The sequence below is a fragment of the Ornithorhynchus anatinus genome, chromosome 2 (genome assembly GCF_004115215.2).
Source record: "Ornithorhynchus anatinus isolate Pmale09 chromosome 2, mOrnAna1.pri.v4, whole genome shotgun sequence".
NCBI lineage: Eukaryota > Metazoa > Chordata > Mammalia > Monotremata > Ornithorhynchidae > Ornithorhynchus > Ornithorhynchus anatinus.
In genome coordinates this window covers 81,099,662-81,115,132 of record NC_041729.1, presented here as the reverse complement: position 1 = coordinate 81,115,132, position 15,471 = coordinate 81,099,662, and the positions used below count along the sequence as shown (strand labels likewise).

At 40.9% G+C, this 15,471-nt stretch overlaps 1 protein-coding gene and 1 non-coding gene across 2 annotated transcripts in view; one reads left to right on the top strand and one right to left on the bottom strand.

The window, feature by feature from the left end:
• Positions 1-1,742: 1,742 nt before the first annotated feature.
• The window catches only part of SHPRH (SNF2 histone linker PHD RING helicase), a 131,788-nt gene continuing 118,059 nt past the window's right edge, over positions 1,743-15,471 (bottom strand). Inside the window, exons 26-30 of the mRNA XM_029056420.2 lie at positions 13,976-14,068; positions 11,551-11,637; positions 10,252-10,430; positions 4,672-4,752; positions 1,743-3,263 (exon numbers count right to left, since the gene is read on the bottom strand). Of these exons, the coding sequence (XP_028912253.1) occupies positions 3,167-3,263; positions 4,672-4,752; positions 10,252-10,430; positions 11,551-11,637; positions 13,976-14,068 (537 nt within the window). The 3' untranslated portion in view covers positions 1,743-3,166. The remainder of the gene's footprint in view (positions 3,264-4,671; positions 4,753-10,251; positions 10,431-11,550; positions 11,638-13,975; positions 14,069-15,471) is intronic.
• LOC114809515 lies at positions 12,930-13,067 on the top strand. Its single transcript, XR_003757294.1, has one exon. It is a non-coding gene; the product is annotated as a small nucleolar RNA SNORA7 (small nucleolar RNA).

Below are 15,471 nucleotides of genomic sequence, written 5' to 3'. Positions count from 1 at the left end.
TTGCAATGTTGAACGATTAAGCTGATAAGTATTTAGATAGCCAGCTTTGATTATTTGCCTTCATGGTTTATCTTTAAGTTCAGTCACCCTACTCACCCATCATGCCTCTGTCTGCTTTGGCATTGCTAATGCAAAGTGAGAGCCAAGTCCTCGCACAACAGAATCATAGATTGTCTGTGGGCCTCAGGGGGAAAGGTAGGAGCTCCAGCTGCAACGAACCCATAAAAAACACATGGAGGGCCCCCAGCGAGAGGATGTTCTCCAGGCAGACAAAATGTGCTTTATGCTATATTAAAAACACCCCTTTGTCTCTCATTTGCACTCTCTTCAGTTCCAGTGCTTAGTTTTACTGGAGCCATTTAATAGGTGGTGACTCACCAGTTCTAATGATCTTGACCAATTACATCACAAGCTCTGTTGAAGCCAACCTCTTACAGTTCAGTCCTAAAGTGTGCATTGATAGTCTTCTGGCAGGCTCCAAACAATTTTGCAGACTAGAGCAGCAGAACAGGCGTGATATACAGATGCTTCTAGGAAGCTAGGCGGACATCATCATCATCAAATAAAATAATAGCAATTATTATTATTGTGATATTTTAAGTGCTTACCATATGCCAAGCATTGTACGAAGTGCCGGGGTAGGTAAACTCAAACAATAGTATTTGAGTATTTACTCTGTGCAGAGCACTATTCCAAGTGTTTGGGAGCATGCCTCAAGATAATTAGGTGTTCAGTTTCTCTCATTAATGTGATGGAAGAAACATATGAAGGTTTTCTTTAAAAAAAAAAACCCAAGACACTAAAACAGGTTCTGAGAGAGATATTCCATCCAGATTCTTATGTAAAACAAGCTTTAAAGCTCTTTCTATAGGTTGGTAGTTGAGAATAATACACTGCTTAGAGAAGCAGCGTGGCGCAGTGGAAAGAGCACGGGTTTTGGAGTCAGGGCTCATGAGTTCGAATCCCAGCTCTGCCACTTGTCAGCTGTGTGACTGTGGGCAAGTCACTTAACTTCTCTGTGCCTCAGTTCCCTCATCTGTAAAATGGGGATTAAGACTGTGAGCCCCACGTGGGACAACCTGATTCCCCTGTGTCTACCCCAGCGCTTAGAACAGTGCTCTGCACATAGTAAGCGCTTAACAAATACCAACATTATTATTATTATTATATAAATCCTTCCTGTTAAGAAAGACCTATGGATTTAGATAAACACATTTCTCTAAAGCTAGAAACATTTTTATAATATACAGGACCCCCAAAACATAGCTTTAAACAGGGAAGGCTTTGAAAAACCTAGCAAGAGAGAAAGTAAGTTGTTAGACTTCATGCATTTGGCTAGAGTGCAGGCTCTATGTAGACTCACTTTAAATGAAAGGCACGCCAACAGGCTGCTTATGAGTACCTTCTTCAATTGCACCAAGTAAATGTGCTAACCTTTAAAATGAAGAAATGCTTGTGGATGTTAACAAGTGTTCAAGGCCCCTTGGTCAAAGAGACTGCCATAAAAATATCTCTCATATTCCTCTGTACAACTGAATGGAAAAAAAGCTAATGAAAAAGGAGGCGTCTAATTGCCCCGTTCCAGTAAATTATAGGCACTTTCGAAGATTTGAGTACAAAAATGAAGGTTTGAATACATGTATTCCTCCAAACCCAGGATCCTGGCATTCAGTTCCTTATTTAGCTGTTGTAAAGTTCTGAAAGTCCTTCCTAAGAGACAAAACACACCACTTGGCTAATTATTTTGTTATTTTTCAAATATTTATTTGAACCTGACACTTGTTTCAAAGTCTTTTTTGCATGACAGGGAAGAAGAAGTGCAAACTATACAACAGAATGAAACATGTTTAGTGGTTAAAAAGTTAATGCAGTAGTATCACCCAAAGGGGGAAAATGATATTTGGAAAATAAAAATTATACTGGCATATTTCCAGTTTACAGACATCTTAACTAAAAATCAAATTATTTACACACCTTAGCCTTACAACACATAAAAAGACAGTTTCAACTTTGGAAAACCCTGAATTACAAAAGTTTGATAACAGTCAAAGTAAGAATAAATACCCATTTAAATACTGTTGAAATTGAATGGCGCTGTCGAGCAGAAACCATTAAGAAAAATTGGTGCCCAGACTCTCTATATTTGACCCCGTTAACTTAAAAAAATCAAATGCCTACAACAGGTAGACAAGAAATTATGTCTTACTAATGTATTAAGTGAGAAAGGAAATGTGTTTAGGAGAAACTTTGCAAGAAGTTGATGTTAACCCTTGATTACTTTAGAATTACTACTGTGATATTCCAAATCCACTTTAAATGCTAATAAAGAAATATCTCACCATGGGGGCTGGGCTCCTCACCTGAGTACTTTGGGGAAAATCTGAGCAAGGATGATGGAGCTGGGCACCTCCAAACCATTCTGGCCACTGCCAGCCCATAGCCTCTCCCCAGGCCAGGGATCAGCCCTGCTCTCTCATTCGTCTCACCCCTCAGCTCCTCTGCTCCCCTCCTGGCTCTGCAGCCTTTCCCAGCTACAGCTCTCACCACCTCTGGGTTCTCTTCTGGGCCAAACTGAGGAAAGATGTTACCAGCAGTATATTTCACTCCCGTGCCATCCAGCATAGCAATCTTGACCTCATTTCTGTTTGTGGTGGGGGGAAGTGTAGGCTGCGGGATTGAAAACTTTGAGAACTGATGTGTTGGAATACTTGGTTTTCTTAAAACATTAATGAAAGGCTAAGTGAATTGCATGCTAATGAGATTCAAGGCCTTTCCTAAAAGGACATCGGGGTTGGCTACATTTTAGATCAGTATAAAACTAGAAATTAGGTTACTGACTGATTCTTCGTACCTCTCATGTCAACAATATCTAAGACTCATTGTTTCAAAAGAAAAACAAAGTGTTCCTCTCCTTCAGACTCAGTCTCCTAATCTTTGGAACAAAATCAAACATTTCTGTAGAGTGTAAGATCCACTACCTTTATGATTACGTGAAAAATTTTGTGCCAAAGGAAAAATTGCCCAACCTAAAGAGAGTCTATTCCTCCAGTGTAACAGCGGTGTTTGGTGACATCTGCTGGAATTTAAGACTTGTCAGTAACTTGAACGCAGTTTGCTCTGGAAAGTCCTTCAAGTCTTCGATTGCACAGTTCAAACTGAGCTGGTTTCATTCAAGCTCTTCAGTTTCTTCAGTAAACAGGTCTGCCAGATCAGCCACTGTTAAGACTGAGGCCTCTGACTGTTTCATCGATGAACTGGTATGGCTGTGGGGTATTTAAAATGAGAGAGCACAGTAACAGATGACTGTAAATTATGGGCCATCCAAGTGCAAGCCTTCAGCTTCTATGCTAAAGTGAATACCTGGAACAAGCTGGATGGTGGGAGGATGATTGTAGTCTGTCAAAAGCAGCACAAGGCAGTCTATGACCTTCAGACTCTTATAAAAGATATTCTAGTAGGTCATTTGAAAAACAAAGAAAAATGAAAATCACACAGAAGACTCGGACCTCACAATTAGGGCTTCACTATGAAGCGCTGTTCTGTTTCCTTGAGCATTTAACAGCTCCATAATTAAGGATTACTATTATAAAAGGGCGTCGTTCCAAGAAAACAAGTGTCATATTTAAAAGGAAGGCCAAGAGCTTTAATTAAGGGATGTGCTAGTCTCCTTCCTTGACTTCTTATAGATGAAAACAGTGGCTGGCTTCACAGGACTATTCTGCCCCCCCAAATAGCTCAGTTAGAATGTTCCCTTATAAGGCAGTGATCTAGTCTGCTTCCTGCTCTTTCCACGAAACCTGTCTTACAATGGAGACCGAGAGGTATTATTGGTGCTTGCTAAGGACTACAAAGTTGAAAAAACTCCACATAATAAGAATTCTGACGAATTTGCCCAATTGTACTTTCCAAGTGCTTAATACAGTGCTCTACACACAATAAGTGCTCAGTAAATACGATTGAATGAATGAATGATGAATCTGCTGTTGATTTGCTTAATATGCTGCCTGCAGCAACACTCCAGCTGCAAGTGAAGCTATTTTGCATTTTGGGTTAACAACAAAATCGGCAGGTGAGTCTCGATTAGACTTGTTCAATTAATGACCACTGGGAATGGCACATGGAGCAAACAACATCAGGTTAGCATTTTTTCATTCCAGGCTGAGATTTAACTACTGTGCGATGGAGATATTGCTCATTTTTAAAACAAAATGTGTCGTAGAAAAACATCAGAACCATTGACGCTGCTTTTACGTATTTCTGTAACTGGTAACTTTGCAGCTTAAATGACCTGTTTTTTAATTTAATGACCATATAGAGCACAGTAAATGTGAAAAATGGGTAAAATAAATTCTTGGCCATTTAATCCCTGCATTAAATGGGCAGGAATTGCATCTCCCAACTCTACTGTACTACACTGTCCCAAGAGCTTAGTATGGTGTTCTGCACACAATAGGTGCTCAATAAACACCTCTGATTGACTGATAGATCCATGATTTATTTGCAACAATATGTTAGTGAAACTTACAAATCAAAACAACTGAATAAAAAAAACATTCCTTACCCTGAGTTTTATTAAGATGAATATTTACTGACTTTTGGATCTTTTTTCAAATGGTGAAAGCATGGACATGAATCTATTTTAATTCAGTACTAATGGTAGAAAATTGTTACCTTCTTTCTGCAGTTTTCAACATTGTTTGCATTCTTTCTTCAATTGTTGTTTTAATGAGGAATCTGTGAACAATGGTGGGTCTAAAAGGTGAAGAAAATAGAATTATGGTATCAACATACGATGATAAGCATTGGCCACAACGACATCTTGAAGCCTTAGACGCGATTAGCAATGCATGTCTGCAAAGAGAAGACCCACTGGTCCAAGGAGACTGCAGTCAGATGTGTTGGAAATGGATGTCAAAGACACGTCCTGGCGTGCGTGGCCGGTTGTTTGGTGGGTGGAAACTCCGACTGGAGTTCAGGTTAAACTGAGGCTAGAGATTAGAATGAGAATTCGTGCAGGATAACTGGAGGGAAGAGGAGGGGTCAAAGAGGCAATCAATCGATTTACTGAGTGCTTACTGGATACAGAGCACTGCCAACCCAGGCGGGAGAGCGACAGAACTAGATGGAAAAATGACTGTGGGGCAAAGGGGCCAAGCAGTGGAGGTTCGGCATTCCTGGCACCATGCCTGGGACAGTGTTTAAGGGCTCCATTAGTTACATTTCCTCTAAGCAACCTGCTAGAAAAAGCACTTGGGCCACAAACAAAAGCAAAAACCTCCCCCTAATGATATTTATAAAGGAATTAAACATTTTGTATACTGTTGATTCACAGATGGAGAAGCATTTAGTACAGTGCTCTGCACACAGTAAGTCCTCAATAAATACGACTGCTTGAATAATTGACAAAAGAAAGACTGCAAGTTGATTAGACAACACTAATCCCAAAATCTGAACACGGATGCAAGAAAAAAGGGCAAGTAGGGAGGGAACTTGTTTGGAAAATAGAATAAACAAAGTCAGTTGGTAAAGAAAAGCCATGTTTGAAATCCCGGATGATTATAACAATAGAATGGACAAGGAAAATTAAAATCTAGGAAAAAGTGCTCAGGGGTGTTCTTTTCAAAGACAAACTTAAATCTGAAAGAGATCTGGACTGTAACAAAACCAATATGTTAAGATGACTATTCTGTCCTCATTTTCTCTAGACCCAAAAGTGTAGTTCTCTAATACAGGGCCTGATTTAGCAGGTTTGGATACGAGGAAACAACTAGATTAGATGGAAGTGATAATAAAAGCAAGGAGGAGATCCTTACTGCATTTGAGAAGCTGCATAAAGAAGCGTGGCTTAGTGGAAAGAGCCCGGGCTTGGAAGCCAGAGGTCGTGGGTTCTAATCCCAGTTCTGCCACTTGTCTGCTGTGTCTTTGGGCAAGTCACTTAACTTCTCTGTGCCTCAGTGACCTCATCTGTAAAATGGGGATGAAGACTGTGAGACCCCCGTGGGATAACCTGATTGCCTTGTATCTACCCCAACACTTACAACAGTGCTCGGCACATAGTAAGCGCTTAACAAATACCATCATTATTATTATTTGGTGAGGAGAGGATAGATGTGCTCATTCTTGATCAATCAGCAGTATTCAATGAGCACTTACTCTGTGCATAGCACTGTACTAAGTGCTTGGGAAAGTACAATACAAAAGAGTTGGTAGAAATGATCCCTGCTCAGAAGAAGCTTACAATCCACTGGAGTAGACAAACAATATAATAAACTACAGATAAAGGAAATGACAGAGTGAAAAGAGGAGCATCATAGCCTAATGGAGTCAGAGGACCTGGGTTTGGCTCTACCAGTTGTCTGCTGTGTGACCTTGGGCAAATCACTTACCTTTGTGCTTCAGTTTCCTCATCTATAAAATAAGGGTGCAATAACTGTTTTCCCTCCTATTTAGACTGCAAGCTCCAAGTAGGACAGAGACTGATTAACTTGCATCTCCCCCAGTGCTTGGAACAGAGTTTGATGCATAGTAAGCACTTAACAAATGGCATAATTATAATCATAATACATAAGTGCTCTTGGGCTTAGAGTAGGGGTGAATATCAAGTGCTTAAGGAGTAAAGATTCAAGGAAACTCCACAGTCAGAGGGTGGGAGGCAGAGGAGGAGCCAGCAAAAATACCCAAAACACTGAGAAGAGTTGGCCAGAGAGATAGGAGAAATAATAATAGTTACAGTATTTGTTAAGCACTTACTATGTGCCAACCACTATTCTAAATGCTGGGGTAGATACAGGGCAATCAGTTGTCCCACATGGGGCTCACAGTCTTAATCCCCATTTTACAGATGAGATCACTGAGGCTCAGAGAAGTGAAGTGACTTGCCCAAGGTCACAGCAGACAAGCAGCGGAGCCGGGATTGAAGCCTACTTCCTCTGACTTCCAAGCTTATGCTCTTTCCACTAAGCCATGCTGCTTCTTAATTAGCCACACTGCTTCTCTGTTCTTGAAAAGTAGCATGGGGTAGTGGAGAGAGTATGGGCCTGGGAGTCAGAAGGTCATGGGTTCTAATCCCTGCCCTGCCATTTGTCTGCTGTATGACCTTGGGCAGGTCACTTCACTTCTCTGTGCTTCAGTTCCCTCATCTGTAAAATGGGGATTGAGACTGTGAGTCCCACGGGGGACAGGGGCTGTGTCCAACCTGATTTGCTTGTATCCACCTCAGGGCTTACTAGAGAGCCTGGCAACATAGTAAGCACTTAACAAATACCATAGTTATTATTAATTATTATTAGAAATGAGAGAACGGTGTTGATGAACGCAAGGCTAGATAATGTTTCCAGGAGAAGGGAGTGGTCCACATTGTTGAAGGCGAGGTGGATTTGGATGGAGTAGAGGATATTGGTTTTGTCATCATCATCATCCTCAGGAATGGTATCTGTTGAGTAATTTCTGTGTGCAGAACACTGTACTAAGCACTTGGGAGAGTACAATAGAACAGAGTTGGTAAATATGCTCACTGCCCACAGTGAGGTTACAGTCTAGAGAGGAAGACAGACATCAATATAAATAACTGATAATATGTATTACAATATTTTGCAGGACTGGGTAACCAGTGGCACACCCACCTCCTAACTTGGTTTTCAATCACTCAATTGCTCAATCGTATTTGTTGAATGCTTACTATGGTGCAAAGTGCTTATAGTGAGCACTTAAATGCCATTATCATTACTGTTATTACTAAGCACTTAGAGAAAATTCAAAAGAGGAGATCGACATGTTCTTGGCCCACGCGTTCAGAGTCTAGTTGGGGAGACAGACATTAATATAAATAAATAATTGATATGTACCCAAGTGCCTTGGGGTTGAGGGTGTAGTGAATATCAAGTTCTCAAGTGTACAGATCCAAGTGTATAGGTGACACAAAAGAGAGAAGGAATTGGGAAAATGAGGGCTTGTTCGGGAAAAGGCCTCTTGAAGTAGATGTGAACTAAATAAGGCTTTGAAGGTGGGCAAGTGTGATGGTCTGGGGTACATAGAGGGGGAGGGAGTTCCAGGGTGGAAGAACCTCCATACATCCTTAGGACCATTTTCCTTGCTAAAGAGAGAAAGGTACATGGCAGGGGACATGGCAAGGTATCACTGGCCCAATCTGGGGCCAAGTCCCCCAAGGATAAAATCAATAGCAAAGTATTCCTTAAGTCAGAACAAAATTCTCCATTGTGAGACTCCCACTGATTATATCTCTTAAATGAACTACAAACCTGAAACTGCTTCTACTCTTAAGAAAAATGTGGACTTGGACTTTTCTAAGGGACATCTCTTTGCCCTGTGCAGACTACACCTATATTCCTCAGGTAAATTCTCTGGAATCTCAACTGCTCAAGACATCTTAAGGGGCTACCAGGAGAACTTCTTCTCGCATTCCTTCTCAGAGAGGGAGGACCATCTCTCTATACATGAGCCTGTAACCTCCAGATTAGACTGGAGATGTCCAAAGTAGTTTAGCTTTGAAACGATGTGGCGGCTCCCATGATTGCAGTATGCAGTGGTTCACTGTTTCAAGGAGCAAACTGCCTGCAGCGTATTACACTCAAGATCCAGCACTGTGCTGACGATCACCCAAGTGTTTGTGATTGTAATACGAGGGTGCTGCATGTTCCTTGTTCCTGGATCCTAGTTATCTTAGAGGTGGTCATTCCTCCCATGCTCTAGTGCGACCAGGTAGTTGTACAATTCCCGATACTGCATTCAATTTTGAATGGGCAGCAGAGCAGAATTAGGGTGTTTTTAGGAAGGAGCAAGTCATCTTATTCTCTCCAAATTGGGTGTCTAGGATCTGTAAGTCTTCAGAGCCCTGAACACTTTAATCAATTATTATTATTATTATTATTATTATTATTATTAATACCACAAACATACCACAATTATTATTATACTACAATATATATTATATAATAATAATATCCATAGTATTTGTTAAGTGCTTACTATGTGCCAGGCACTGTCCTAAGCACTGGGGTGGATACAAGCAAATTGGGTTGGACGTAGTCCCTGTCCCACATGGGGCTTATTCTTAATCGCCATTTTACATGTGAGGTAACTGAGGCATGGACAGGTGAAATGACTTGCCCAAGGTCACAAGTAGACAAGTGGCAGAGCAGGGATTAGAACCCAGGTCCTCTGACTCCCAGGCCCATGCTCTATTCACTAGCCATGCTGCTCCTCATTTACTGGTGATAAAAGATTTTCAGATGCTGGCAAAAAACTCACCATATTGTTTTATGGATGCCAGCCATTCAGGAAAGTGGCTGAGAACTCACTTCTGGGAGGGAGGGTATGTCAGCCATGTGGCGACGCATCTTGGAAGTGAGGTTCAGGCACTTCCAGCTGGCTGACTTGTTGCCAGCAGGGTCCCTGAGGCCTCGGGGCTCATGGCCTTCCTTGGGCTTATGAAGAGTAACTTGGAGGGAGACCAGGTGGAGAGAAGTGGGGTTGGCTTCTGCTGAGGCTGAGGCCCATCATTACAAAGAAGCTTTGGGTCTTCTCTAAGGATATAGATGATAACTTCCAGACAGGTGTAATTTTGGAAGGAGCGGATAGACTGTAGAGATCTCTTCCAGACCTAAGATTCCATCCTGGCAGAGGAAAGAGTTGGGCTATTTGGGTTGTGAAAACCTGGCAGCAACTGTATCGGATCAATCAATGGTATTTATTGAGCTCTTACTGTGTGCAGAGCACTGAAGTAAGCATTTGGGAGAGGGCAATACAACAGAGTTGGTAGACATAGCTGGTAGTTGGTAAATACGTGCCCAGCCACCAAGGACCTTACATTCTGGAGTTGGAGACAAACTAATACCAATAAGTACATTTTGGATATGCAATGAATGTTGAGGGACTAAGCATGGGATGAATAAAGGGTGCAAATTCAAGGGCAAGGGTAGTACAGACGGGAGCGGGAGAACAGTAAATTAGGACTTAGAGAAGGCCTCTTTAAGGAGATGTGATTTTAATAAGGCTTTGAAGGTGGGGAGAGTGATTGTCTGTTGGCCATGAAGGGGCAGGGAATTCCAAATCAAAAGCAGGACAAGGGGGAAAGGTTGGTGGTGAGAAAGACATGACTGAGGTACGCTGAGTAGGTTGGCATTAAAAGAGCTAAGTGAGTGAGCTGGGTGATATCAGTGAGATAAGATAGGAGGGGGCAAGGTGATTGACTGCTATAGAGCCTATGGTAAGGATGTTAATTTTTCATCTTACTTGGTTTGTCCAATTCGGTGCACTCTCCCGATGGCCTGAAGCTCATGTGCAGGGTTCAGTATAGGTTCTACCAGGAGTACATGGGTTGCTTCGATTATGTTTAATCCATTAGAACCCGTGTGTAGGGGCAGCAGCAAAATATTGATCTTGGGATCATATTTAAATGCTGACAGGTTCTCCTGAAAGACAAAATGTAGATTATCACTTCACATGTCACCACGTGAAACTGAAATTTTCGCCTTCAAAATGAGCAGGTGATTGCATCTGTTCATTTATTCAGTCCACTGAATTCATTGAAAACCTATTGTGTGCAAAGCTCTGTACTAAATGCTGTAGGGGGAATTACAAAATAGAAGAATTTACAAAGAGTTTACAATATAATGGGGAAGACAGAATGAACACAAACATATAAAAGGGAGTAGACAAAATATATAAGCGGCAGATAAGGACCAATAAGGGTGCAATATTGCAAACGAGAAGCCTTATGTAGGTAGAAAAGGGTCAAGAGGCATTGCTAAGTGCTTAGTACAGTGTTCTGTACTTAATAAGTGCTCAATAAATATGACTGATTGATTTATTGGGAAGGACTGGAATGCTTTGAAAGGTAGAGTTAATCTTGGAAAGCCTGATGGAGAAAATGGGTCTAATAGGAGAGTAGGGAAGCAGTTTGACAAAGAGTTGGGATAGTGTTTTGGGCAGAGAAAAGGCAAAGCAAAGACTTGATGGCAGTGTGTGTTTGTGGGGGGGAGGGGGAGGAGTGGGGGAGGAGGAAGGGGCAGTAAATTGGTTAGGGTGGGTGGAGAAAGTACAATGAAGAAGGGTGAAAAAGACTATGAGTCTATTGCTAAACTAGGCCAGAGGTGGACAGCCTCAAAGCCTTGGTAGAAAGTTTAGTTCTGGATGCCAGTGACTAGTCACTAGTCACTTTATGATACACTGATGGTATCCAGAAAAGGGGGCAAATTTTACGAAATCAAAGAAAATGTGTAACATTAATGAAACTTCAATCGGCACTGACTGCAAAAAAAGAAAATCAGTCAACTCTAATCAGTCATAAAGAGTTTAGTTTAGGCATGAGTATGGAAGAAATTTTCTCCAGGAGAAGTGCATGGAGATGAAGTTCTGTCCTGCAGGAGTTTAAATGCAGAGATTGATGGAACTTGATTAGCATGTTTATTAATCATCAACTAAAAACTGTAGCACTTTACCTACATATCGCCTTTGGAATTCACTTTTTTATATACGCCAAAGATAATGGTTTTTATCCTTTACTCAAAATAGTTGAAAACATAACCATACCTGGAATTTGTGAATTCCATTTATTTGTGCAAACACCATGTTGTTGTCATACAGAGCTTTTGAAATAATATCTAGCACATCTTGCCACTGAAAGAAATAAAAATAATGCAAATCAAAACTGTACTTAGCTAGGAAGTTATCATAATAATGCAAAGACCTCCAATTCACTTTTATAATCAGACCTTGGACCTATGACACAATTGGTTCCTGAAAACTGCATCTCTAGTCAGAAACAGTTCTTTTGTAGGATCAGTTAACAAATGCGGGATTGATTCCTGAACCAAAGCTGGCCAGATACCTAATTACCTACCCAAATTGCTTAATGGTGTACTTAAACATAGATGAGCAATATAGTTATTGTAATTAATTTTTATATTAGAGAGCTTCCACGATCAGGTAGCGGACATTTCATCTGAAGTAAAAATGGCCATGCTGACCCTCCCTGGTGATAGATCAGATTCCTTCTCTTTTCTCCCTAACTCCACCTCCTCTCCCACTCCAATTTCCTGTCTTAAACTTTCTCTTTCATTTCCTGTCTTTACATATGCCATGTATGAAACTGTCTCCCCATGGTGATCATGCATTCTTAGCCCCCATAACTAATGTTATAAAGAAGGCTAGTGGTTTAAAGTAGAAACCAATATATTTTAAAGGAGAAATGGTATAAATTTAGAAACAGTGGTAAGTCCCATTTGTCTTATCACAAGACATCATTAGACTGGAATTCACTGTAGGTAGCTAAACAAATGTTCCTAGGGCACCTGTTAAACTTAATATTGGAACAGAGAAACAATTCTAAAGCTCCTGGCAGCTGTTTTTCACCTGGAACTCAAGAAAATGGATGTTGCATCATTTTCTTCAATATTAGACTAGAGTAGCCAACTTCACTGACTCTAGGACTTGCAGAGACTGCTCTCTGAAGTCCTAGAGCTGTAAGAAACAAGTGCTCTAGATTTAACCTCCTTGTTCCTTGGCTTTTTTTGTGTGAATTAGATAACTGGCTCAATTCGGTGTGCCTGTGATCTGAGTGGGAAAATTTTCCCAATTGACTCCTATTATAAAAATATTTAAAATTCCACAGTCTTCAAAAAGAGTTGTCACCACATAAGAAATTTAACGGTTTCTATACTTGAATAATATTACTTTCCTTCATTTTTGAAGAAGATGGTGCTGATGATAAAGTCTGCCTGAAGTGTTAAATGGGGCTGATAAGACTGATACAGAGCTGACAGCCCCAACCTTTTTTAAAACAAAAACTTGATTCTGGATGTTGTGCTGATCTGTTTGTTGTTTGCAGTGTTGGATTCCCATTCATTTTTGCCTCATTCTCAGTAACCTCTTGAACCTCTGGCTCAAAAAAAGCCACTGCTTTCTTGATTCACCTCTCAGGGTCACAACTGGAGAGTTTCCAGTATTCTACCAGTCTCGGCTACGGGAGGGAGAGTCAAGCAGAGGCCTACCCATTCCATTCCTAGCTTGGGCAGTGGCTAGAGAGTGGAAGACAATCTACTACAAGTCAAAACTCACTCACGCTGGGCAACAGCGGCTGGGAGAGAGTCGAGGGCGGAGACGCTAATTTACTGCGTGGAAGGCAGCAATGGTAAACCAATTCCATATTTTTACCAAGAAAACTCTATGGATACACTACCGGAATGATTGCAGATGGAGAGCAGGGAGTTCTGGGAGAGATGTGTCTGTGTTGTCGCTCTGGGTCAGAAATGACTCAATGCTTAAAGGACCCCAGTGCTTAAAACAGCATTTGGCACATTAAGTGCTTAACAAATATCACTATAATCATTATTACTATTTGAAGAAGGTATTTTCAAGAAAAAATTGAGACATCATTGCTATCTTTGGAGGATTCTCTGCTTTTTTACTCTTTAGAGGAACTTTGATAGTGTGATGGAATTGTACAGTGATGTACAGAAATCCTTTGTTTTGCCATCGGCACAGCCTGGAGTGGTTTATTTCAGCACTGGCATTCCACTGTTTGTCATTCCTCTCCCTTAATTTGATTTCCACATCCTGAAATAGGTTGTTTATGAGTCTCAAGATGGGGTCAAGAGGTGCTGCAAGGTCATTGTGATGATTGCTGATTTTGTTGTAGGTTGCCCTTTAAATCGCCATGACTTTCACTGAACCAATCCTAATGGCATCGATTATGCATAACTTGGCTGGTGTGGTTGCTCCAGTAAATAGTAACTCAGATAAACACTCATGTACTATTTACTTGCTCCTTGTTCCAACAGGGCTGCTGTGTTTTTGCTCCTTGTTAGGTGACTCTGAATGGCAGGTTAAACCTTTCAAGTGCGAAACAGCAACAAGAAAATCTAGCAATTATTTTAAGTATCTTTTCGATTATAAATGGAATTGGACACATCAATTTAGAAGAGCTGATAAATCTAAGAGGAAATCCTGATCTTACCGTTGAAAATACAAGGGATTTAGCTCCTGGACATTTAAATTGGATTCTCTTAAGAGTTCTGACCACCGCTTCCACTTTTGTAGAATGACTTCCCTTTGAACAGAAGAGAGAAAACATATCACAAACAAATGAAACCAAATAGAAAAAGGAAAGGAGAAACCATTTGCATTCATTTATTCATTCAAAAGTATTTACTGAGCATAGAATACTGTACTAAGTGCTTGGGAAAATACAATACAGCAATAAAGAGAGGTAATCTCTGCCCACAGTGAGCTCACAGTTTAAAGGGGGGAGACAGGCACCAATATAAATAAAATTGCAAATATATACATAAGTGCTTTGGGGCAGGGGGAGGGAGCGAAGAGCAAAGGGAGAGAGTCACGGTGATGTGGAAAGGAGTGAGAGATGAATAAAAGGGGGCTTAGTCTGGGAAGGCCTATTGGAGGAGATGTGCCTTTGGTAAGGCTTTGAAGACCCATTCTACACTTTGATTCTTGCTACTAACTGGATACATTTGATCAAATTAAACAAACTGGGAGAGGGACTGTGTGCCGAACTAATCAACTTGTATCTAGCCCAGTGTCTAGAATAGTCCCTGACATGTAGTAAGCTCTTAACAAGTACCAACATTATTATTTATTGTTATGGCTATTCTTCAGCAAGTCAGCTCTGAGTGGTCAAAGAAAGACTCAATGAATCACAACCGAGGAAGCAAGATAAATCACCCTTAAACCTTGAAGTAAGAAAAACTTGTACGACAGCTGTGTGCCCTGCACTTAACAAAGACTATTACTCCTACTAATAATAATGATAATAATAATTGTGGTACTTGTTAAGAACTTACTAAGTGCTTTACTGCATACAGAAGCCCTTCTCTTCTAAGGTTGGTGCATCATGGTTTAAATTATTGTGGATGTATATTCACGACCTTCTTCACCTTTACCAAAGTCTTCTTGGATTAACCTTGCCTTATTCCAGTCACTCCAGTTTTCTTTAGTATTTGCTCTTGTGACTCAACCAATCAATGGTATTTAAGGGCTTACAGTGGGCTTACAGAGCATTGTACCAAGCACTTGTGAAAGAACATCGGAAGTAAAAGATACGTTTTCTGCCGCTAGAGAGTTTACAATTTAATGGAGAAGACAAAGAGTCAGAGTAAGAGAGAGAACACGGATACAACTAATAGGGCGTGGTATGTAGTTTAGTGGAAAGAATACAGGCTTGGTAGAGGACCTGGGTTCTAATTCCGGTTCTGGGTGTGCTGTGTGACCTTGGGCAAGTCAACCTGGGTTCTGATTCTGGCTCTGGGTCTGCTGTGTGACCTTGGGCAAGTCACTTAACTTCTGTGACTCAGTTGCCTCAACTATAAAATGGGGAGTAAATGCCTGATCTCCCTCCTACTTAGACTGTGAGCCCCATATGAGACAAGGACTGTGAATGATTTGATTATCTTTTACCTACCCCAGTACTTAGTACAGGACTTGGCACAGAGTAAG